A 23,041-nucleotide genomic window follows, 5' to 3' on the forward strand; every position below is an offset into this window, starting at 1 on the left:
CTGATGTATACCGTGGACATTGGTGACAGCATTATAAGGCGACATGTTGACCAGATCATAGGGTCATCCACAAAGGACCAACCTACTCCACAACCTTACACGGCTAATGTTGAAGCAGAGATACCCAGAGCACCTACCTCCGATCTGGTAATACTAGAATCAGATGAACCTGACACTGTCCTTCAAGCCGAATCGACCTTGCCAGAAGAACCTACTACCCCGCCGAAAACTACTACACCACCGAGGCGTTATCCGGACAGAGTCAGGAAGCCTCCAGAGAGACTGAATCTGTGAACTGTTTTGCATAAGTTGTATATATGTTATGATGTTATGTTAATGGGGAATAAGTATGTTGTAAGCTAAAAAGGGAGGATTGTAGTGTATGTAACTGTTCTACCTTTAAGAGAACTATTGTATGTAACCGTCCACCTTTAAGAGAACTATTTTAGGTGTGGCACTACTTTATCTTGGCTGCTGTATACTGTAATACCGACGGTGACCACACCGGTATATAAGTGCTGTGTCAGGATTTATTGGGCAGATTCGCCCTGACCTTCGAATAGTAAAGTCCTGTTAAAGTTACTCTTGTAGTCTGTGTATTAATTCGCCATAATACCTACAGACTTTACACTATGGAGATGAACGATGTAGGCATAGAAGTCAAGCAGGGGGGTTGTGATATTCTTGAACAAATTAGTATTGAGAGGGAGGAGGTACTAGTGGTTTTAGCGGGTTTAAAAGTGGATAAACCCCCACGCCCAGATGAGATGTATCCCAGGCTGCACTATGAGGCAAGGGAGGAGATTGCAGGGGCTCTGACACAAAACAGGGGCGGTGCCAGAGGACTGGAGGACAGCTAACATAGTACCATTATTCAAGAAGGGCAGTAGGGATAAACCAGGGAATTACAGGCCAGTGAGCCTAGCATCAGTGGCAGGGAAGTTATTGGATATAATTCTGAGGGACAGAATTAGTCTCCACTTGGAGAGGCAAGGATTAATCAAGGATAGTCAGCATGGCTTTGTCAGGGGGGGATCATGTCTAACCAATTTGATTGAATTTTTCGAGGGGGTGACTAAATGTGTGGATGAGGGTAGTGCAGTTGATGTGGTCCACATGGACTTCAGTAAGGCTTTATACAAAATCCCGCATGGGAGACTGGTCAAGAAGAGAAGAGCCCATGGGATCCAGGGCAATTTGGCACGTTGGATCCAAAATTGGCTTAGTGGCAGGAGGCAGAGGATGATGTTCGAAGGTTGTTTTTGTGACTGGAAGCCTGTGTCCAGCGGTGGACCGCAGGGATCGGTGCTGGGTCCTTTGCTGTTTGTAGTGCACATTAATGTTTTAGATATGAATGTAGGAGGTATGATTAGTAAGTTCACAGATGACACGAAAATTGGTGGAGTGGTAAATAGCGAGGAGGGAAGCCTCAGGCTGCAGGACGATATATAAGGTTTGGTCAGATGGGCAGAACAGTGGCAAATGGAATTTAACCCTGAAAAGTGTGAGGTGATGCATTTTGGGAGGACTAACAAGGCAAGGGAATACACAATGAATGGTAAGATCCTAGGAAGGACAGAGGATCAGAGGGATCTTGGTGTGCATATACATAGATCCCTGAAGGCAGCAGGACAGGTAGATAAGGTGGTTAAGAAGGCATATGGGATACTTGCCATCATTAGCCGAGGCATTGAATATAAGAGCAGGGAGGTTATGATGGAGCTGTACAAAAAGCTAGTTAGGCCACAGCTGGAATGCTGTGTGCAGTTCTGGTCACCACACTATAGGAAGGATGTGATTGCATTGGAGAGGGTGCAGAGGAGATTCACCAGGATGTTACCTGGGCTGGAATGCTTCAGCTATGAAGAGAGACTGGACAGGCTGGGATTGTTTTCCTTAGAGCAGAGAAGGCTGAGGGGGGGACCTGATTGAGGTGTACAAAATTAGGAGGGGCATAGATAGGGTAGATAGAAAGGAACTTTTCCCCTTCATAGAGGGGTCAATAACCAGGGGGCATAGTTTCAAGGTAAGGGGCAGGAGGTTTAGAGGGGATTTGAGGAAACACTTTTTCACCCAGAGGGTGGTTGGAATCTGGAACTCTCTGCCTGAAAGGGTGGTAGAGGCAGAAACCTCACAACATTCAAGAAGCATTTAGATAAGCACTTGAAACGCCATAGCATACAAGGCTATGGACCAAGTGCTGGAAAATGTGATTAGAATAGATAGGGCTTGATGGCTAACGTGGACACGATGGGCTGAAGAACCTCTTTTTGTGCTCTATAAATCTATGACTCTACCTCTCTATGACTATGACTCTACACTGTCCCATCAAACACTCCCAGGGCAGGTACAGCACGGGTTAGATACAGAGTAAAGCTCCCTCTACACTGTCCCATCAAACACTCCCAGGGCAGGTATAGCACGGATTAGATACAGAGTAAAGCTCCCTCTACACTGTCCCATCAAACACTCCCAGGGCAGGTACAGCATGGGGTTAGATACAGAGTAAAGCTCCTTCTATACTGTCCCATCAAACACTCCCAGGACAGGTACAACACGGGTTAGATACAAAGTAAAGCTCCCTCTACACTGTCCCATCAAACACTCCCAGGGCCAGGACAGCATGGGTTATATTATGTCCGTGTGTAATTGAGACACGGACTGCAGGAGTGAGTTACAACAGGTCTTTACTGAGTGGAGACAAACTGGAACTACTATGCAAAAGTTACTGCACAGGCTTATATACAGGGGTGGTCACTACTGGTACTGCAGTATACAGGGGCTGCAGAATATAGTTCCTTCTGCAAAGTACATACACTACAATTCCTCCCCTTTTAGCTAAACAGTACATAACATTCGATTAATAATTAAATAACATATTTACAATTACAGTTGCTAGATACATTAGCTGAAGTTAAGCAATTATAAGTTCAGTCTTTGAGGAGGCTTCCTGATTCTGTCTGGATAACGCCTCTTTGGGGTATCAGGTTCTTCTGGCAAAGTTGATTCAGGATCAACGTCGTTGTTTGGTTCGTCTGCTTCCAATATCACCGATTCTGAGGTAGATGCAATTGGTACTTCGGTTTCATCACCAGGTGTATCGGATCGTGGTGTGGAATTGACGTTTTCCAGTGACTCTAGAATCTGGTCAGCATGGCGTCTTACAATGCTCTCTCCAACATCCACGGTATACATTAGGGGTCCTTGCCGTGTGCAGATCGTTCCTGGCTGCCATTTCTCTGTGCGGTAGTCCCGGGCCAAAACTGGTTGACCTATCTTAAAACTCCTGGTCGGCCTTTCATTCATATTCTGAAACTGCCTGTTCTCCACATCTCTTCTGATGTTTGGCTTAACCAAATCCAAGCAGCATCGTAGTCTTCGATTGAAGAACATCATGGCTGGAGTTTGGTTGGTAACCGCATGTGTCGCATTCCGGTAGGCAAACAAGAAGTTATCCACCTTGTGTTGTAGGGGTATGTCTTCATTACACATTGCCTTGATAGCCTTCTTGAATGTTTGAACGAACCTCTCAGCCAATCCATTGGTGGCTGGATGATATGGGACGGATGTGTAATGCTTAACACCATTGTTCTTTAAGAACCTCCGGAAATCTTCAGACACAAACTGTGGTCCATTGTCGGAGCAAATCTGTTCAGGCAGCCCATTTCTGGCGAATATAGTTCGTAAGACTGTGATAGTTTTTTCTGTGGTGGTTGAGGACATTTTTATTACCTCTGGCCACTTTGAATGTGCATCCACCGCAATTAAAAACATCGAGTCCATAAATGGACCAGCAAAATCAATGTGCACCCTTTGCCATGGAGATGAGGGCCACTCCCATGGATGTAGAGGGGCTTGTGGTGGGGCGTTCTGGACCTTCTTGCATCCTGTACAGCTCTTGGTCATCTCTTCGATTTCTCTATTGATTCCCGGCCACCACACAAACGCTCTGGCTAAGTTCTTCATTTTTACCCCTCCCAGATGACCCTCATGAAGCTCATTGAGCACTCTATCCTTAAATTTGGGTGGAATTACTACTCTGGATCCACACATCAAGGTTCCTCTGCACACTGACAGCTGTTCTCTTCTCGGCGAGAATGCTGGCAACAGTGGTTCACCATGTGCTGGCTATCCCTTCACCGTTAAATCATAGACCCAGGAGAGTGTCGGGTCATTTCGTGTTTCCTTTTCTATGTTTGCATTCGTCACAGGTAGACATTCGACTATGGTCGAGTGGAATATCTCCACAGGATCCACTGCAGGTGCTTCTTCCACCGTCGGCAACGGTAGGTGCGACAATCCATCAGCATTCCCATGCTGTTTAGTTCCTTTGTACTCGATGTCATATTGGTGTGCCCCTAGGAAAAGGGACCACCTCTGTAGCCGTTGTGCTGTCATTATCGGGACGCCCTTCTGAGGGTTGAAAATGGAGACAAGAGGTTGATGATCCGTTAGTAGAGTAAATTTCTGACCGTGCAGGTAGTGATTGAACTTCTTCACCCCCCACACCAGGCTGAGGGCCTCTCTGTCAATCTGGGCATAGTTACGCTCGGCTGAAGTTAACGAGCGTGACGCAAAAGCTATTGGCCTCTCTGAACCATCAAGGAATTTATGTGACAGTACCGCTCCAATGCCGTAGGGAGACGCATCACACGCCAGTCTTATCGGTAGTGATGGGTTGTAGTGAGCCAATATTTCTCTTGAAGTGATTAGGTCTTTACTCTTCTGAAAGGCCCGCTTACATTCATCGCTCTATTTCCATGCTACTCCAGTCTGTAGTAGGGCGTTCAGTGGGTGCAAAATTGTGGACAAATTTGGCAAAAACTTATGGTAGTAATTCACCAATCCGAGGAATGACCTCAGTTACGACACATTTTCAGGCGCTGGAGCCTTAACCACCGCTTCAATTTTGTCAGGGGACTTATGTAACCCCTCTTCATCAATCACGTGGCCACAATACGATATCTGTTTCTTAAAAAACTCGCACTTGGGGCGATTGGCTCGTAGCCCATGTTCTCTTAGTCTAGTGAGCACCTGCTCTAGGTTGGCAAGGTGTTCACTGTCATCTTCACCTGTCACTAGGATGTCGTCCAAGTAACACTGAGTCCCCGGAATCCCTTGCAGGACTTGTTCCATCGTTCTTTGCCATATCGCCGGAGCTGATGCTACTCCGAATACCAGTCGATTATACTGGTAAAGATCTTTGTGAGTGTTTATCGTGAGGTACTTCCCAGAGGATTCTTCAACCTCCATCTGCAAATATGCTTGTGCTAGGTCAATTTTTGTAAAACGCATCCCTCCAGATAGTGAGGCGAAAATATCTTCTATCCTCAGGAGAGGATATTGTACTGTGTGAAGGATTGGGTTCACCGTCACCTTGAAGTCCCCACAGATGCGAACCTTCCTTGGCTCCTCAGACTTATTGTTTAACGTTTTCTTCATGATAGGAACGATGGGTGTCACCCACTCACTCCAGTCTACCTTAGATAACACGCCTGCATTCTCCAGATTCTCCAGCTCTGCCTCGACGGCTGGGTGAATTGCATACGGTACCGGTCTTGCTTTGAAAAACTTGGGAATTGCATTCTCTTCTATTTTTATCGAGGCGGTTACGCCTTTAAGAGTTCCCAGTTCTTGTTGAAATACCTCTTTGGTGTTAGCTAAGATTTTTGACAATCGTCCAGGTGTGACGTCGTCATCCTTTTTACCAGCCACCGTCAGTGCCTGAATGGAGTGCCAGTCTAAACTTATCTTTCTGATCCATTCACGTCCCAATAACGGTGGTCCACCATCTTGCAGTATGTACCGATACAATTTCTGTATTTCCTTGCCGTTGTATTCGACAGGCACCCTTATTTTCCCTCTGGGGTATACTTTCTGCCCCGTATGCGTCTTCAAGACAATGGATGTCTGTTTCAAGGGTATGTGTGAGAATAGCCGCTCATAGTCTCGTCGATTCATGACGGTCAGGGCTGATCCTGTATCCAATTCCATTTTGACTTGGGACCCTGCTATCGTGAGGGTGACCCACATGGTTCGGTGATCCTCTTTTGCGATTACGTTGTGAAGTTTGAGACAGCTTAGTCTCTTGTTCCCGGATTCATTATCGCTCTTCTGGTCTTCGGAACTACTGTCCGTCATCTTTTGTACTTTCCTGTACTGTTCCTTAGTAGCCTTTTTGTTGTCGTTAGTCTTCTTCCCAGACCTGCAAACTTGTGCAATGTGTCCCATCTTTCCGCATTGCCTGCATATTTTGTCCTTGGACCAGCAGTCCTGCTGGTTGTGGGTTGTTCTGCCGCAGCGATAACATTTTTCAAATCCCCGTGTCATTTCGTGGGTGCCGTATTCCTATGGCTTTTGCTGTATTTCTGCAGCTCCCCTTGCTGCTGCTTCGTACGATACTGCCACGCTGAAAGCCTTATCTAGCGTCAGCTCTTTCTCTGAGAGTAACCTCTTCTGGGTTCCTTCACTCAGGAGTCCACAGACAAATTTGTCCCATAGAGTATCTGTCAGTCCTGCTACGAACTGGCAGTGCTTTGATAGCTTGCGTAGTTCCATAAGGTAATCAGCATTGCTCTCATCTTTATGCTGATTCCTCCTGTGGAATTTAAATCTTTCTGCTATCAGCAGCGGTGTAGGATTTAGGTGTTCCTGTAGGATATCAACAATTTCGTTAAAACTCTTCGCCATCGGTTTGGCTGGAGTGATCAGGTTCTGCAATAGGCCGTACGTTCTTGCGCCCATTAAGTTTAGTAGTACAGATGCCTTTTTCTCATCGGCTACTTCGTTTGCCTTGCAATATACTTCGACTCTTTCCACATACGTGGTCCAGTCTTCTATTGCATTATCAAAGGCAGTGATATTGCCAGTCTTTGGCATCTTGGAAATCTAAGATGGCGCCTCCCGCGCTTTGCCTTCTTCCCCGATTTAACAAAATGGTGCCTCCCGTGCTTTGCCTTCTTCCCCGCTGGATTAAGATGGCGCCTCCCGCGCTTTCCGTCTTCTCCGCTGCTGCTAGCGCTGTTGCTGGTGTTTTATGCCTTGATGGTGACGCCCTATGGTCTTCGCGCACTTCCCCCTGCGCTGCTGCTAACGCCGCTCTCCACGGTTCCCGTGGCAAACTGCAGCTCCTCGCGGCTTTCTGCGCTTCTAATTTCTTTTTTGTTCCCGTCGTCAGAGCAACCCTACGGGACACTTTCCTCCCTCTTCTCGGGTCTGTATGCTGCCTGGCTTCGTAGCACCGGCCGCGCCCTGTGTGCTCCACCCTCTCTCTCTCTCTCCTTTTCCTGACAACGCTGCTCGGCCCCGTTGAAAAGCCACCCGATCGAGCTCTAGCCCGCCGCAGCCCAGGAAGTGTACTACCTGCCACCAGCCCGATTAGCTGGAACACCATAGACAGGATAACCAAGCCCCGCTCTCGACAGCCTCTCCTGCAAATCTTCAACTCTGATGAATCAGAGGCGGTTGCCCACGGTCGACGCCCGTTTCTTCTGTTTGTTTTTTTTTTCTTTCTTCCTTCTGGCCTCGACCTCTAACAACTTCGTTTCAGGGATGGATCCCCATGAGGTGGTGCAGAACTGTAGGTAAGTTCGAATCTGCTCGTCGCCAGTATTATGTCCGTGTGTAATTGAGGCACGGACTGCAGGAGTGGGTTACAACAGGTCTTTACTGAGTGGAGACAAACTGGAACTACTATGCAAAAGTTACTACACAGGCTTATATACAGGGGTGGTCACTACTGGTACTGCAGTATACAGGGGCTGCAGAATATAGTTCCTTCTGCAAAGTACATACACTGCAGGTTAGATACAGAGTAAAGCTCCCTCTACACTGTCCCATCAAACACTCACAGGACAGGTACAACGCGGGTTAGATACAGAGTAAAGTTCCCTTTACACTGTCCCATCAAACACTCCCAGGGCAGGTACAGCACGGGTTAGATACAGAGTAAAGCTCCCTCTACACTGTCCCATCAAACACTCCCAGGGCAGGTACAGCACGGGGTTAGATACAGAGTAAAGCTCCCTTTACACTGTCCCATCAAACACTCCCAGGGCAGGTACAGCACGGGTTAGGTACAGAGTAAAGCTCCCTCTACACTGTCCCATCAAACACTCCCAGGGCAGGTACAGCACGGGTTAGATACAGAGTAAAGCTCCCTCTACACTGTCCCATCAAACACTCCCAGGGCTGGTACAGCACGGGGTTAGATACAGAGTAAAGCTCACTCTACACTGTCCGATCGATCAGTCCTGGAGCAGATACAGGCCGGGCGATCGCCTCGCGGGAGTGGGTGGGAGTGCAGTCTCAGGGGGACTCTGTCAGCTTTGCTGTGCGCTATTAATAGAGGAAAGGAGAAGTTGAGAAACATCTGCGATGGGCAGCAGGCCACGACCGCGAAAAACGGATAAACATCCGGCCAGGCGCACCCCTGGGGAGTCTAGTTGCTCGCTAGCCCTCTGACGCCGCACAGGAGGGGGGCTGTGGCTGCCCGATCAGTCCGCGATCGCGTTGCCACGGGGCAGATCGGGGATGGCGAACTCTCGGTTCTGTACCTTGGCGCTGGGACTGATGCTGATGGCGATGGTGGTCCCTGGTGAGTGCGGGGGTGGTGGTGGCCACGGAAGCTCAGAGCAGGGGGTCTTAGAGGGGAGGGACGACGGGTGCTCTGAGGGGAGGGTTGGCAGGTGTATCTCAGATTGGGGTCTCAGCGGGGAGGGTTTCACGGGGCGGAGGGCAAATCGCGCGAATCAAAGTTGGGTCTGAAGTTTAACGTTGCAACTCGTTAGTCGCAGATTTTGAAGGCGCCCGGAGGAAGGGTCTCGCTGCTGAACGTGTATCGAACCTTGGTTAGACCACCCTTGGAGCACTGTGTGCAATTCTGGTCTCCATACTATAAAAAGGATAGAGAGGCACTAGAGGAGGTGCAAGAAAGATTTACAAGGTTGATACCAGAAGTGAGAGGTTATAACTATCAGGAAAGCTTGAACAGGCTGGGGCTCTTTTCTCTTGAAAAGTGAAGGCTGAGGGGTGACCTGATAGAGGTCTTTAAGACTATGATGTGGTTCGATAGGGTAGACGTAGAGAAGATGTTTCCACTTGTGGGAGAGAACAGAACTAGGGGCTATCAAATTAAGATAGTCACTAATAAATCCAATGGGGAATTCAGGAGAAACTTCTCTACCCAGAGAGTGGTGAAAATGTGGAACTCGCTACCACAGGGAGTGGTTGAGGCAAATACTGTAGATGCATTTAAGGGGAAGCTAGATAAACATGTGAGGGAGAAATAAATGTTGATGGGGTGAGATGAAGAGGGGTGGGAGGAAGCTTGTGTTGATGGGTTGAGATGAAGAGGGGTGGGAGGAAGCTCGTGTTGATGGGGTGAGATGAAGAGGGGTGGGAAGGAGGTTCATGTTGATGGGGTGAGATGAAGAGGAGTGGGAGGAGGCTGGTGTTGACGGGGTGAGATGAAGAGGTGTGGGAGGAGGCTTGTGTTGATAGGGTGAGATGAAGAGGGGTGGGAGGAGGCTGATGTTGATGGGTTGAGGTGAAGAGGGGTGGGAGGAGGCTGTTGTTGATGGGGTGAGATGAAGAGGGGTGGGAGGAGGCTGATGTTGATGGGTTGAGGTGAAGAGGGGTGGGAGGAGGCTGGTGTTGATGGGGTGAGGTGAAGAGGGGTAGGAGGAGGCTGGTGTTGATGGGGTGAGATGAAGAGCAGTGGGATGAGGCTGGTGTTGATGGGGCGAGATGAAGAGGGGTGGGAGGAGGCTGGTGTTGATGGGGTGAGATCAACAGGGGTGGGAGGAGGCTGGTGTTGATAGGGTGAGATGAAGAGGGGTGGGAGGAGGTTCGTTTAGATGGAGTGAGATGACGAGGTTGTGAGGAGGCTGGTGTTGATGGGGTGAGATGAAGAGGGGTGGAAGGAGGCTGGTGTTGATTGGGTGAGCTGAAGAGGTTGAGGGATATGGGGAGAAGGTGGTGAGGTGGGGTTGAGGGATTGGAGAGAAGGTGGGTAGTTGGCGTTGAGTGATATGGGGGAGAAGGTGGGTCAGTGGGGTTGAGGGATTGGGGAGAAGATGGGTAGGTGGGGTTGAGGGATTGGGGAGAAGGTGGGTAGGTGGGGTTGAGGGATTGGGGAGAAGGTGTGTAGGTGGGGTTGAGGGATTGGGGAGAAGGCGGGCAGGTAGGGTGGAGGGATTGGGGAGAAGGTGGATAGGTGGTGTTGAGGGAAATGGAGAGAAGGTGGGTAGGTGGGGTTGAGGGATATGGGGAGAAGGTGGGTAGGTGGGGTTGAGGGATGTGGAGAGAGGGGGGTAGGTGGGGTTGAGGTTTATGGAGAGAAGATGGGTAAGTGTGGTTGAGGGATATGGGGAGAAGGTGGGTAGGTGGAGTTGAGGGATATGGGGAGAAGGTGGGTAGGTAGGGTTGAAGGATATTGGGAGAAGGTGGGTAGGTGAGTTTGAGGGATATGTGGAGAAGGTGGGTAGGTGGGGTGGAGGGATATGGGGAGAAGGTGGGTAGGTGGGGTGTGAGGGACATGGGGAGAAGGGGGTTAGGTGTGGTTGAGGGATATGGGGAGAAGGTGTTGAGGTGGGGTTGAGGGATATGGAGAGAAGGTGGGTTGGTGGAATTGAGGGCTATGGGGAGAAGATGGGTAGGTGGGGTAGAGGGATTGGAGAGAAGGTGGGTAGGTGCGGTAGAGGGATATGGGGAGAAGGTTGGTCGGTGGGGTTGAGGGATTGTGAAGAAGATGGGTAGGTGGGTTGGGGAGAAGTTGGGAAGGTGGGGTTGAGGGATTGGGGAGAGGATGGGTAGGTGGGGTTGAGGGATTGGGGAGAAGGTGGGTAGGTGGGGTTGAGGGATTGGAGAGAAGGTGTGTAGGTGGGGTTGTGGGATTGGGGAGCAGGCGGGCAGGTAGGGTGGGGGGATTGGGTAGAAGGTGGGTAGGTGGTGTTGAGGGAAGTGGAGAGAAGGTGGGTAGGTGGGGTTGATGGATATGGGGAGAAGGTGGGTAGGTGGGGTTGATGGATATGGGGAGAAGGTGGGTAGGTGAGGTTGAGAGATATGCGGAGAAGCTGGACAGGTGGGGTTGAGCAATATGGGGAGAGGGTTGGTTGGTGTAGTTGAGCGATATGTGGAGAAAGTGGGTAGGTGGGGTTGAGGGATGTGGAGAGAGGGGGGTAGGTGGGGTTGAGGGATGTGGAGAGAGGGGGGTAGGTGGGGTTGAGGGATGTGGAGAGAGGGGGGTAGGTGGGGTTGAGGGATAATGGGAGAAGGTGGGTAGGTGGGGTTGTGGGATAATGGGAGAAGGTGGTGAGGTGCGGTTGAGGGATGTGGAGAGAAGGTGGGTTGGTGGAATTGAGGGCTATGGGGAGAAGGTGGGTAGGTGGGGTTGAGGGATATGTGATGAAGATGGGTAGGTGGGGTTGAGGGATTGGAGAGAAGGTGGGTCAGTGGGGTTGAGGGATTGGGGAGAAGATGGGTAGGTGGGGTTGAGGGATTGGGGAGAAGGCGGGCAGGTAGGGTGGAGGGATTGGGGAGAAGGTGGATAGGTGGGGTTGAGGGATATGTGATGAAGATGGGTAGGTGGGGTTGAGGGATTGGGGAGAAGGTTGGTCGGTGGGGTTGAGGGAGTGATGCGCCATCAATTACTCAAAAGACTGAGGTTAAGCGAGTAACAACCAGGCTTTTATTAACTAAAGAATGAAGGTCTAGTCTCGAGTGGTCGACCCGTCCAGAATACTAAGGGACTGGGAGGTAGTCACTTATATACCTGGAATAGTGGGAGGAGTCAGCCGAGGCATGTCCAGACCTGTATCTAGTGGAATACACATACCTCTACAGACAGGTATGACAGTGGTTTACCACATTCACCCCTTGTTTAAAAATGAGTCCGGCGGGGTGAAGTGTATTTAAAAGTTCGTGTATTGGAGTCTCTCCGGAGGTCTTGTCTGCCGCTGTGATCGACGTGGCGACGGCAGGGGTGGTGGAGCTTCCGGCGTCGCGTCCCATGTAGGCTGGGGCACTGGAGTGTAGTCCTCGTGTGTGACGGTCCAAGGTGAGCCGGCTGCTGGGGTTGGATATCGGGTTGTGGGGGGGGTGGTAATGGGTTGTGGGTTACAGCGGTCCCCGAGGGTGTCGTGGGGGCGGGTGGTAATGGGTAGTCGGTTACAGCGGTCCCCGAGGGTGTCGTGGGGGGGGGTGGTAATGGGTAGTGGGTTACAGCGGTCCCCGAGGGTGTCGTGGGGGGGGGTGGTAATGGGTAGTCGGTTACAGCAGTCCCCGAGGGTGTGAGGTCTCGTATGGAGACTGTGTCCTCCCGCCCGTCCGGGTACACAATGTAAGCGTACTGGGGGTTGGCGTGGAGGAGGTCGACCCTCTCGACCAGGGGGTCCGTTTTATTGGCCCTCACGTGTCTTCTCAGTAGTACCGGCCCTGGGGACGTCAGCCATGGCGGTAACGCTGTCCCCGATGTGGACTTCCTTGGGAAGACAAACATTTTCTCGTGAGGGGTGGCATTGGTGGCAGTGCAGAGCAGTGACCGAATCGAGTGGAGAGCATCGGGGAGCACCTCCTGCCAGCGGGAGGTCGGAAGGCCCCTAGACTTTAAGGCTAGTAGGGCGGCCTTCCAAACTGTTGCATTCTCTCTTTCCACCTGTCCGTTCCCCCGGGGGTTGTAACTGGTGGTCCTGCTTGTGGCTATACCCCTAGCGAGCAGGTACTGGCGGAGTTCGTCGCTCATAAACGATGAGCCCCGGTCGCTATGGATATAGCTGGGGAAACCGAACAGGGTGAAGAGGCTGTTCAGACATTTAATGACCGTGGCACTGGTCATGTCCGGGCAGGGGATAGCGAACGGGAAACGGGAGTACTCGTCAATGATGTTGAGGAAGTACACATTGCGGTCGGAGGAGGGGAGAGGCCCTTTAAAATCGACGCTCAGGCGTTCGAAAGGGCGAGTGGCTTTTATCAGGTGGGCTCTGTCTGGTCTATAAAAGTGCGGTTTGCACTCAGCGCAGACTTGGCAGTTCTTGGTCATGGTCCTGACCTCCTCAATGGAGTAAGGCAGGTTGCGGGCCTTGATGAAGCGGAAGAACCTGGTGACCCCCGGGTGGCAGAGGTCATTGTGGAGGGCCCTCAGCCTATCGATCTGCGCGCTGGCGCAGGTGCCACGCGACAGGGCATCTGGGGGTTCATTGAGCTTCCCAGGCTGGTACAAGATCTCGTAATTGTAGGTGGAAAGTTCGATTCTCCACCTCAAGATCTTGTCATTTTTGATTTTGCCCCTCTGCTTGTTGTTGAACATAAAAGCAACTGAACGCTGGTCAGTGAGCAGGGTAAATCGTTTTCCGGCCAGGTAGTGCCTCCAATGACGCACAGCCTCCACAATAGCCTGGGCCTCCTTCTCGACCGCGGAGTGTCTGGTCTCCGGGCCCTGGAGGGTTCGTGAGAAGAATGCCACAGGTCTCCCCGCCTGATGAAGGGTGGCGGCCAGAGCGAAGTCGGACGCATCGCTTTCCACTTGGAAGGGGATGGATTCGTCCACTGCGTGCATGGTGGCTTTGGCAATGTCCTCCTTGATACGGTGGAAGGCCGAGCGGGCCTCTGCCATCAGGGGAAAAGAGGTGGATTTGATCAGCGGACGGGCTTTGTCTGCATAGTAGGGGACCCACTGGGCGTAGTAGGAAAAAAACCCTAGGCACCTCTTCAGAGCTTTTAGGCAGTGGGGCAGTGGGAGTTCCATAAGGGGACGCATCCGGTCCGGGTCGGGACCGATGACCCCGTGTTCCACAACACAGCCAAGGATGGCGAGGCGGTCTGTGCGGAATATGCACTTCTCCTTGTTATATGTCAGGTTCAGGAGTTGGGCGGTGCGGAGGAATTTCTCGAGGTTTGCGTCATGGTCCTGCAAGTCATGGCCGCAGATGGTCACATTGTCTAGGTAAGGGAAAGTGGCCTGCAGCGCGTTTTGATCGACCATCCGGTCCATCTCCCTTTGGAAGACGGAGACCCCGTTGGTAACGCCAAAGGGAACCCTAAGGAAGTGATAGAGGCGGCCGTTTGCCTCAAAAGCAGTATACTGGCGGTCTTCGGGGCGGATGGGGAGCTGGTGGTACGCTGATTTCAGGTCAATGGTCAAAAAGACGCGGTACTGCGCGATCTGGTTGACCATGTCAGCTATGCGGGGGAGTGGGTAGGCGTCCAGCAGGGTGTAGCGGTTTATTGTTTGGCTGTAGTCGATGACCAGGCGTTGTTTCTCGCCGGTCTTAACGACCACAACCTGGGCTCGCCAGGGGCTGGAGCTGCCCTCAATAATCCCATCCTTCAGGAGCCGCTCCACTTCGGTTTTGATGAAAACCCTGTCCCCGGCACTGTATCGCCTGCTCTTTGTGGCGATGGGCTTACAGTCGGGGGTGAGGTTAGCAAACAGTGGGGGGGGTGGGACTCTGAGTGTGGAGAGGTTGCATCTGGTGCGCGGCGGGCAATTTGGAGGCTGCTGGCTGTGGACTGTGAGTGGGGGGAGGGGGCCACCGTACGCCATCGTAACGCTTTTGAGGTGGCACTGGAAATCCAACCCCAGTAGAACGGCAGCGCAAAGTTGGGGCAGGACCAGGAGTTTAAAATTATTGAACACAGTCCCGTCTACTACTAGTGTCACCACGCAGTAGCCGCCAATGTCCGCTGACTGGGACTCGGCGGCCATAGAAATCCGCTGGTGCGCAGGCAGGACTGGGAGAGAGCAACGCCGCACCGTGTCGGGGTGGATGAAGCTCTCTGTGCTCCCGGAGTCAAAAAGGCAGTTTATTGCATGGCCGTTTACCTTAACGTCCATTTTGGACCGAGCTAGTTGGTGCGGTCTCATTTGGTCCAGCGTAACAGAGGCCAGCGTAGGGGTCGGTGTGTCGCTGCGGGTATCAGATGGGGGGTGGTTGGCGGCCTGCTGCGTCCCGGCTGGTGTCCAAGATGGCGGCGTCCATGATTCCCATGTGGCTGGAGTCGTCCAAGATGGCTGCTGCTGCGGTGGTTCGCACATGGCTGGGGAGGCCCAAGATGGCGGCCCGCACGGCTCACACGCGGCGCTGTTGGGGGCCCACGATGGCGGCTCGCACGGCCCACACGCGGCGCTGCTGGCATTTGGGGTGGCTTTGGCCTTGCAGACGCTAGCGTAGTGTCCCTTTTCCCCGCAGCCCGAGCAGGTCGCATTCTTCGCCGGGCAGCGCGCTCTGGGGTGTTTGGCCTGGCCACAGAAGTAGCATTTCTGGCCTTGGGATACTGCTGTCTGGCTTTGGGACACTGCTGCGGTGGTTGGGCCGTTGTTGGGCTGTGGCTGGGGTGGCACGGTGCTATGGGGCTGTCCTACCGTGTCCCAGGTTGTCGTTCCCCGCGGCGTCCACGGTGCAGAGGAGTAGGCATCCATGCCCCGGTAGGCTGCGTCCAGCGTTAGTGCGATTTCGGAGGCTTTGTCGAGGGTGAGGTCACTCTGCTCCAGCAGTCGCTGTCGGGTGTAGTTGGACCTGTGGCCCGCTACGAAGGCATCCCGGATCAGTTCCTCCGTGTACTTAGTGGGCGTTACCGCCTTACACCCACAGGCCCGGCCAAGCACGGACAGTGCTTGGAGGTATTCCTCAGTCGATTCCCCAGGTTGTTGCTTGCGACTCCCCAGGAGGTGCCTGGCGTAAACTTCGTTCACAGGGTGCGTGTACTGGGTCTTGAGGAGCTGGAGGGCGGCTGTGTACGAGGTCGCGTCCCGGATGACTGAGTACACTCGGTGGTTCACCTTGGAGATCAGGACAGACAGTTTGTTCGCATCCGTTACGACCGCAGTGGAGGCAGTCAGGAATGCCTCGAAGCACGTGAGCCAGTGAGCAAACTTGATGGAAGCGTCCGCTTCCCGACTGTCCAGGTCCAGGCATGCTGGTGTGAGGATCTTCTCCATTATAAAAAATTTAGTTAATAAAATTGATGCGCCATCAATTACTCAAAAGACTGAGGTTAAGCGAGTAACAACCAGGCTTTTATTAACTAAAGAATGAAGGTCTAGTCTCGAGTGGTCGACCCGTCCAGAATACTAAGGGACTGGGAGGTAGTCACTTATATACCTGGAATAGTGGGAGGAGTCAGCCGAGGCATGTCCAGACCTGTACCTAGTGGAATACACATACAGACACAGACAGGTATAACAGTGGTTTACCACAGGGATATGGGGAGAAGGTGGGTAGTTGGCGTTGAGCGATATGGGGAGAAGGTGGGTAGGTGGGGTTGAGGGATATGGGGAGAAGGTGGGTAGGTGGGGTTGAGGGATGTGGCGAGAGGGGGGTAGGTGTGGTTGAGGTTTATGGAGATGATGGGTAGGTGTGGTTGAGGGATATGGGGAGATGGTGGGTAGGTAGGGTTGAAGGATATTGGGAGAAGGTGGGTAGATGGGGTTCAGGGATATGTGGAGAAGGTGGGTAGGTGGGGTGTGAGGGATATGGGGAGAAGGGGTTTAGGTGTGGTTGAGGAATATGGGGAAAAGGTGGTGAGGTGGGGTTGAGGGATATGGAGAGAAGGTGAGTTGGTGGAATTGAGGGCTATGGGGAGAAGGTGGGTAGGTGGGTTGAGGGATATGTGGAGAAGATGACTAGGTGGGGTAGAGGGATTGGAGAGAAGGTGGGTCGGTGCGGTAGAGGGATATGGGGAGAAGGTGGGTAGGTGGGGTTGAGGGATATGGGGAGAAGGTGGGTAGGTGGGGTTGAGGGATATGGGGAGAAGGTGGGTAGGTGGGGTTGAGGAATATAGGGAGAAGGTGGGTAGGTAGGGTTGAAGGATATTGGGAGAAGGTGGGTAGGTGAGGTTGAGGGATATGTGGAGAAGGTGGGTAAGTGGGGTTGAGGGATATGGGGAGAAGGTGGGTAGGTGGGGTGTGAGGGATATGGGGAGAAGGGGGTTAGGTGTGGTTGAGGGATATGGGGAGAAGGTGTTGAGGTGGGGTTGAGGGATATGGAGAGAAGGTGGGTTGGTGGAATTGAGGGCTATGGGGAGAAGGTGGGTAGGTGGGGTTGAGGGATATGTGGAGAAGATGGGTAGGTGGGGTAGAGGGATTGGAGAGAAGGTGGGTAGGTGCGGTAGAGGGATATGGGGAGAAGGTTGGTCGGTGGGGTTGAGGGATTGTGAAGAAGATGGGTAGGTGGGTTGGGGAGAAGTTGGGAAGGTGGGGTTGAGGGATTGGGGAGAAGATGGGTAGGTGGGGTTGAGGGATTGGGGAGAAGGTGGGTAGGTGGGTTGAGGGATTGGAGAGAAGGTGTGTAGGTGGGGTTGTGGGATTGGGGAGAAGGCGGGCAGGTAGGGTGGGGTGATTGGGTAGAAGGTGGGTAGGTGATGTTGAGGGAAATGGAGAAAAGATGGGTAGGTGGGGTTGATGGATATGGGGAGAAGGTGGGTAGGTGGGGTTGAGAGATATGGGGAGAAGGTAGGTAGGTGGGGTTGAGGGATATGGGTAGAAGCTGGGTAGGTGGGGTTGAGGGATATGGGGAGAAGGTGGGTAGGTGGGGTTGAGGGATGTGGAGAGAGGGGGGTAGGTGGGGTTGAGGTTTATGGAGAGAAGATGGGTAGGTGTGGTTGAGGGATATGGGGAGAAGGTGGGTAGGTGGGGTTGAGGGATATGGGGAGCAGGTGGGTAGGAGGGGTTGTGGGATAATGGGAGAAGGTGGGTAGGTGGGGTTGTGGGATATGGGGAGAAGATGGGGAGAAGGCGGGCACCTGGGATTAAGGGATATGGGGAGAAGTTGGGTAGGTGGAGTTTGAGGGATATGGGGATAAGGTGGGTAGGTGGGGTGTGAGGGATATGGGGAGAAGGTGGTGAGGTGGGCTTGAGGGATATGGACAGAAGTTGAGTGGGTGGAGTTGAGGGCTATAGGGAGAAGGTGGGTAGGTGTGGTTGACGGATATGGGGAGAAGGTGTGTTGGTTGGGTTGAGGGATTGGGGAGAAGGTGGGTCGGTGGGGTTGAGGGATTGGGGAGAAGATGGGTAGCTGGGTTGGGGAGAAAGTGGGTAGATGGGGTTGAGGGATTGGGGAGAAGGTGTGTAGGTGGGGTTGAGGAATTGGAGAGAAGGTGGGTAGGTGGGGTTGATGGATTGGGGAGAAGGTGGGTAGGTAGGGTAAGGGATTGGGGAGAAGGTGCGCAGGTGGGACAGAATGACATGGGGAGAAGGTGTGTAGGTGGGGTTGAAGGATATGGGGAGAAGGTGGGTGGTTGGGGTTGAGGGATATGGGGAGAAGGTGGGTAGTTGGGGTTGAGGGATATGGGGAGAAGGTGGGTAGTTGGGGTTGAGGGATATGGGGAGAAGATGGGTAGTTGGGGTTGAGTGATATGGGGAGAAGGTGGGTAGGTGGGGTTGAGGGATATGGGGAGAAGGTGGGTAGGTGGGCTGGTGGGATATGGGGAGAGGATGGGGAGAAGGCGGGAAGCTGAGATTGAGGGATATGGGGAGAAGTTGGGTAGGTGTGGTTGAGGGATTGGGAAGAAGGTGGGTAGGTGCGGTTTGAGGGATATGGGGAGAAGGTGGTTAGGTGGGCTGGAGGGATATGGGGATATGGTGGTTAGGTGGGGTGTGAGGGATATGGGGAGAAGGGGGTTAGGTGTGTTCGAGGTATATGCGGAGAAGGTGGTGAGGTGGGGCTAAGGGATATGGAGAAAAGGTGGGTTGGTGGAGTTGAGGGCTATGGGGAGAAGGTGGGTAGCTGGGGTTGAGGGAAATGTGGAGAAGATGGGTAGTTGTGTTGGGGAGAATGTGTGTAAGTGGGGTTGAGGGATTGGGGAGAAGATGGGTAGGTGGGATTAAGGGATTGGGGAGAAGGTGGGTAGGTGGGGTTGAGGGATTGGGGAGAAGGTGGGTAGGTGGGGTTGAGGGATTGGGGAGAATGTTGGTAGGTGGGGTTGAGGGATTGGGGAGAATGTTGGTAGGTGGGGTTGAGGGATGGGGGAGAAGGTGGGTAGGTGGGGTTGAGGGATTGGGGAGAAGGTGGGTAGGTAGGGTTGAGGGATTGGTGAGAAGTTGGGTAGGTGGTGTTGAGGGAAATGGAGAGAAGGTGGGTAGGTGGGTTTGATGGATATGGGGTGAATATGGGTAGGTGGGGTTGAAAGATATGTGGAGAAGTTGGGTAGGTGGGGTTGAGGGATATGGGGTGAAGGTGGGTAGGTGGGGTTGAGTAATATGGGGAGAGGGTGGGTAGGTGCGGTTGAGGGATATGTGGAGAAATGGGTAGGTGGGGTTGAGGGTTGTGGAGAGAACGGAGTTGGTAGGGTTGAAGGACATTGGGAGAAGGTGGGTAGGTGGGGTTGAGGGATATGTGGAGAATGTGGGTAGGTGCAGCTGAGGGATATGGAGAAAGGGTGGGTAGGTGTGGTTGAGGGATATGTGGAGAAGGTGAGTTGGAGGGGTTGTGGGATATGGGGAGAAGATGGGGAGAAGGCGGGTAGCTGCGAATGAAGGATATGGGGAGAAGTTTGGTAGGTGGAGTTTGAGGGATATGGGGAGAAGGTGGGTAGGTGGGGTGTGAGGGATATGGGGAGAAGGTGGAGAGGTGGGGTTGAGGGATATGGAGAGAAGGTTGGTAGGTGGGGTTGAGGAATTGGGGAGAAGATGGGTAGGTGGGATTGAGAGATTGGGGAGAAGGTAGGTAGGTGGGGTTGCGGGATTGGGGAGAAGGTGTGTAGTTGGGGTTGAGGGATTGGGGAGAAGGCGGGTAGGTTGGGTCGAGGAATTGGGGAGAAGGTGGGTAGGTGGTGTTGAGGGATATGGGGAGAAGGTGCGTAGGTGGGACTGAGTGATATCGGGAGAAGCTTGGTAGCTGTGCTTAAGGGATATGTGGAGAAGGTGTGTAGGAGGGGTTGATGGATATGGGGAGAAGGTGGGTAGGTGGGGTTGAGAGATATGGGGAGAAGGTGGGTAGGTGGGTTTGAGGGATATGGGGAGAAGGTGTGTAGGTAGGGTTGAGGGATATGGTGAGAGGGTGGGTAGGTGTGGTTGAGGGATATGGTGAGAAGGTGGGTAGGTGGGGTTAGGGAATATGGAGAGAAGGGGCAGTTGGGGTTGAGAGATATGGGGAAATGGTGGGTAATTGGGGTTGAGTGATATGGGGAGAAGGTGGGTAGGTGGGGTTGAGGAATATGGAGAAAAGGGGGTAGTTGGGGTTGAGTGATATGGGGAGAACGTGGGTAGATGGGGTTGAGTGATATGAGAATGTGGGTAGGTGGGGCTGAGGGATATGGGGAGAAGCTGGGTAGGTGGGGTGGAGGGGTATGGGGAGAAGGTGGGTAGATGGCGTTGAGGGATATGGATAGAAGGTCGGTAGGTGGGGTTGAGGGATACGGGGAGAAGTTGGGTAGGTGGTGTTGAGGATGTGGGGAGAAGATGGGTAGGTGGGGTTGAGGGATATGGGGAGGTGGGTAGATGGGGTTGAGGGGTATGGGGAGAAGGTGGGTAGGTGGGGTTGAGGGATATGGGGAGAAGGTGGGTTGGTGGGGTTGAGGGCTATTGGGAGAAGATGGGTAGGTGTTGTAGAAGGATATGTGGAGAAGGTAGGTCGGTGGGGTTGAGGGATATTGGGAGAAGGTGGGTGGGTGAGGTTGTGGGATATGGGGAGAATTTGGTTAGGTGGGGTTGAGGGATATGGAGAGAAGGTGGATAGGTCGGGTTGAGGGATCTGGAGAGAAGGGGGTAGGTGGGGTTGAGCGATATGGTGAGAATGTGGGTAGGTGGGGTTGAGGAATATGGGGAGAAGGTTGGTAGTTGGGGTTGAGGGATTGGGGAGAAGGTGGGTAGGTGGGGTTGAGGGATTGGGGAGAAGGTGTGTAGGTGGGGTTGAGGGATTGGGGAGAGGGTGGGTAGTTGGTGTTGAGTGATATGGGGAGAATGTTGGTAGGCGAGGTTGAGGGATATGTGGAGAAGGTGGGTAGGTGTGGTAGAGGGATATGGGGAGGAGGTGTGTCAGTGGGGTTGAGGGATTGGGGAGAAGATGGGTAGGTGGGTTGGGGAGAAGGTGGGTAGGTGGGGTTGAGGGATTGGGGAGAAGGTGGGTAGGTAGGGTTGAGGGATTGGGGAGAAGGTGGGTAGGTGGGGTTGAGGGATTGGGGAGAAGGTGGGTAGATGGTGTTGAGGGAAATGGAGAGAAGGTGGGTAGGTGCGGTTGAGGGATATGGGGAGAAGGTGGGTAGGTGGGGTTGAGGTTTATGGAGGGAAGATGGGTAGATGTGGTTGTGGGATATGGGGAGAAGGTGTGTAGGTGGGGTTGTGGGATAATGGGAGAAGGTGGGTAGGTATGTTTGAAGGACATTGGGAGAATGTGGGTAGGTGGGGTTGAGGGATATGTGGAGAAGGTGGGTAGGTGGGGCTGAGTGATGTGGAGAGAGGGGCGTAGGTGGGGTTGAGGTTTATGGAGGGAAGATGGCTAGATGTGGTTGTGGGATATGGGGAGAAGGTGGGTAGGTGGGGTTGAGAGATATGTGGAGAAGGTGGGTAGGTGGGGTTGTGGGATAATGGGAGAAGGTGGGTAGGTATGGTTGAAGGATATTGGGAGAAGGTGGGTAGGTGGGGTTGAGGGATATGTGGAGAAGGTGGGTAGGTGGGGCTGAGGGATATGGGGAAAGGGTGGGTAGGTGTGGTTGAGGGATATGTGGAGAAGGTGGCTAGGTAGGGTTGTGGGATATGGGGAAAGTGTAGGTAGGTGTGGTTGAGGGATATGTGGAGAAGGTGAGTAGGAGGGCTTGTGGGATATGGGGAGAAGATGGGGAGAAGGGGGTAGCTGGGATTGAGGGATATGGGGAGAAGTTGGGTAGGTAGAGTTTGAGGGATATGGGGATAAGTTGGGTAGGTGGGGTGTGAGGGATATGGGGAGAAGGTGGTGAGGTGGGGTTGAGGGATATGGAGAGAAGGTGGGTGGGTGGAGTTGAGGGCTATGGGGAGAAGGTGGGTAGGTGGGGTTTAGGGATGTGGGGAGAAGGTGAGTTGGTGGGGTTGAGGGATTGGGGAGATGCTGTGTAGGTGGGGTAGAGGGATATGGGGAGAAGGTGCGTCGGTGTGTTTGAGGGATTGGGGAGAAGATGGGTAGCTGGGTTGGGGAGAAAGTGGGTAGGTGAGGTTGAGGGATTGGGGAGAAATAGGTAGGTGGGGTTGAGAGATTGGGGAGAAGGTGGGTAGGTGGTGTTGGGGGATTGGGGAGAAGGTGTGTAGGTGAGGTTGAGGGATTGGGGAGAAGGCGGCAAGGTAGGGTTGAGGGATTGGGGAGAAGGTGGGTAGGTGGTGTTGAGGGATATGGGGAGAAGGTGCGTAGGTGGGACTGAGTGATATGAGTCATAGAGTCATAGAGTCATAGAGTTATACAGCACAGAAAGAGGCCCTTCGGCCCATCGCATCCACACCGGCCATCAAGCCCTGTCTAATCTAATCCCATTTTCCAGCATTTGGTCCGTAGCCTTGTATGCTATGGCGTTTCAAGTGCTCATCCAAATGCTTCTTGAATGTTGAGGGTTCCTGCCTCTACCACCCTTTCAGGCAGTGAGTTCCAGATTCCAACCACCCTCTGGGTGAAAAAGTTCTTCCTCAAATCCCCTCTAAACCTTCTGCCCCTTACCTTGAATCTCTGCCCCCTTGTTATTGACCCCTCTACTAAGGGAAAAAGTTCCTTTCTATTTACCCTATCTATGCCCCTCATAATTTTGTACACCTCAATCAGGTCCCCCCTCAGCCATCTCTGCTCCAAGGAAAACAACCCCAGCCTGTCCAGTCTTTCTTCATAGCTGAAGTGCTCCAGCCCAGGTAACGTCCTGGTGAATCTCCTCTGCACCCTCTCCAAAGCAATCACATCCTTCCTATAGTGTGGCGACCAGAACTGCACACAGTATTCCAGCTGTGGCCTAACCAGCGTTTTGTACAGCTCCATGATAACCTCCCTGCTCTTATATTCTATGCCTCGGCTAATGAAGGCAAGTATCCCATATGCCTTTTTAACCACCTTATCCACCTGTTCTGCTGCCTTCAGGGATCTATGTACATGCACAC

At 52.8% G+C, this 23,041-nt stretch overlaps 1 protein-coding gene across 2 annotated transcripts in view; it reads left to right on the forward strand.

Annotated features, from left to right (window-relative positions):
* The first annotated feature begins 8,480 nt into the window (after positions 1–8,480).
* The window catches only part of LOC147109756 (B-cell antigen receptor complex-associated protein alpha chain-like), an 80,401-nt gene continuing 65,840 nt past the window's right edge, over positions 8,481–23,041 (forward strand). Inside the window, exon 1 of one of the 2 annotated variants that reach the window (XM_086003874.1) lies at positions 8,481–8,596. In XM_086003874.1, coding sequence (XP_085860000.1) covers positions 8,533–8,596 — 64 coding nt within the window. In that variant the 5' untranslated portion in view covers positions 8,481–8,532. The remainder of the gene's footprint in view (positions 8,597–23,041) is intronic. The other variant, XM_086003875.1, reaches the window with a different exon arrangement.

This window comes from Somniosus microcephalus, chromosome 12 (assembly GCF_052327205.1).
Source record: "Somniosus microcephalus isolate GS21.2 chromosome 12, FLI_Smic_1.0, whole genome shotgun sequence".
Taxonomy (NCBI): Eukaryota; Metazoa; Chordata; class Chondrichthyes; order Squaliformes; family Somniosidae; genus Somniosus; species Somniosus microcephalus.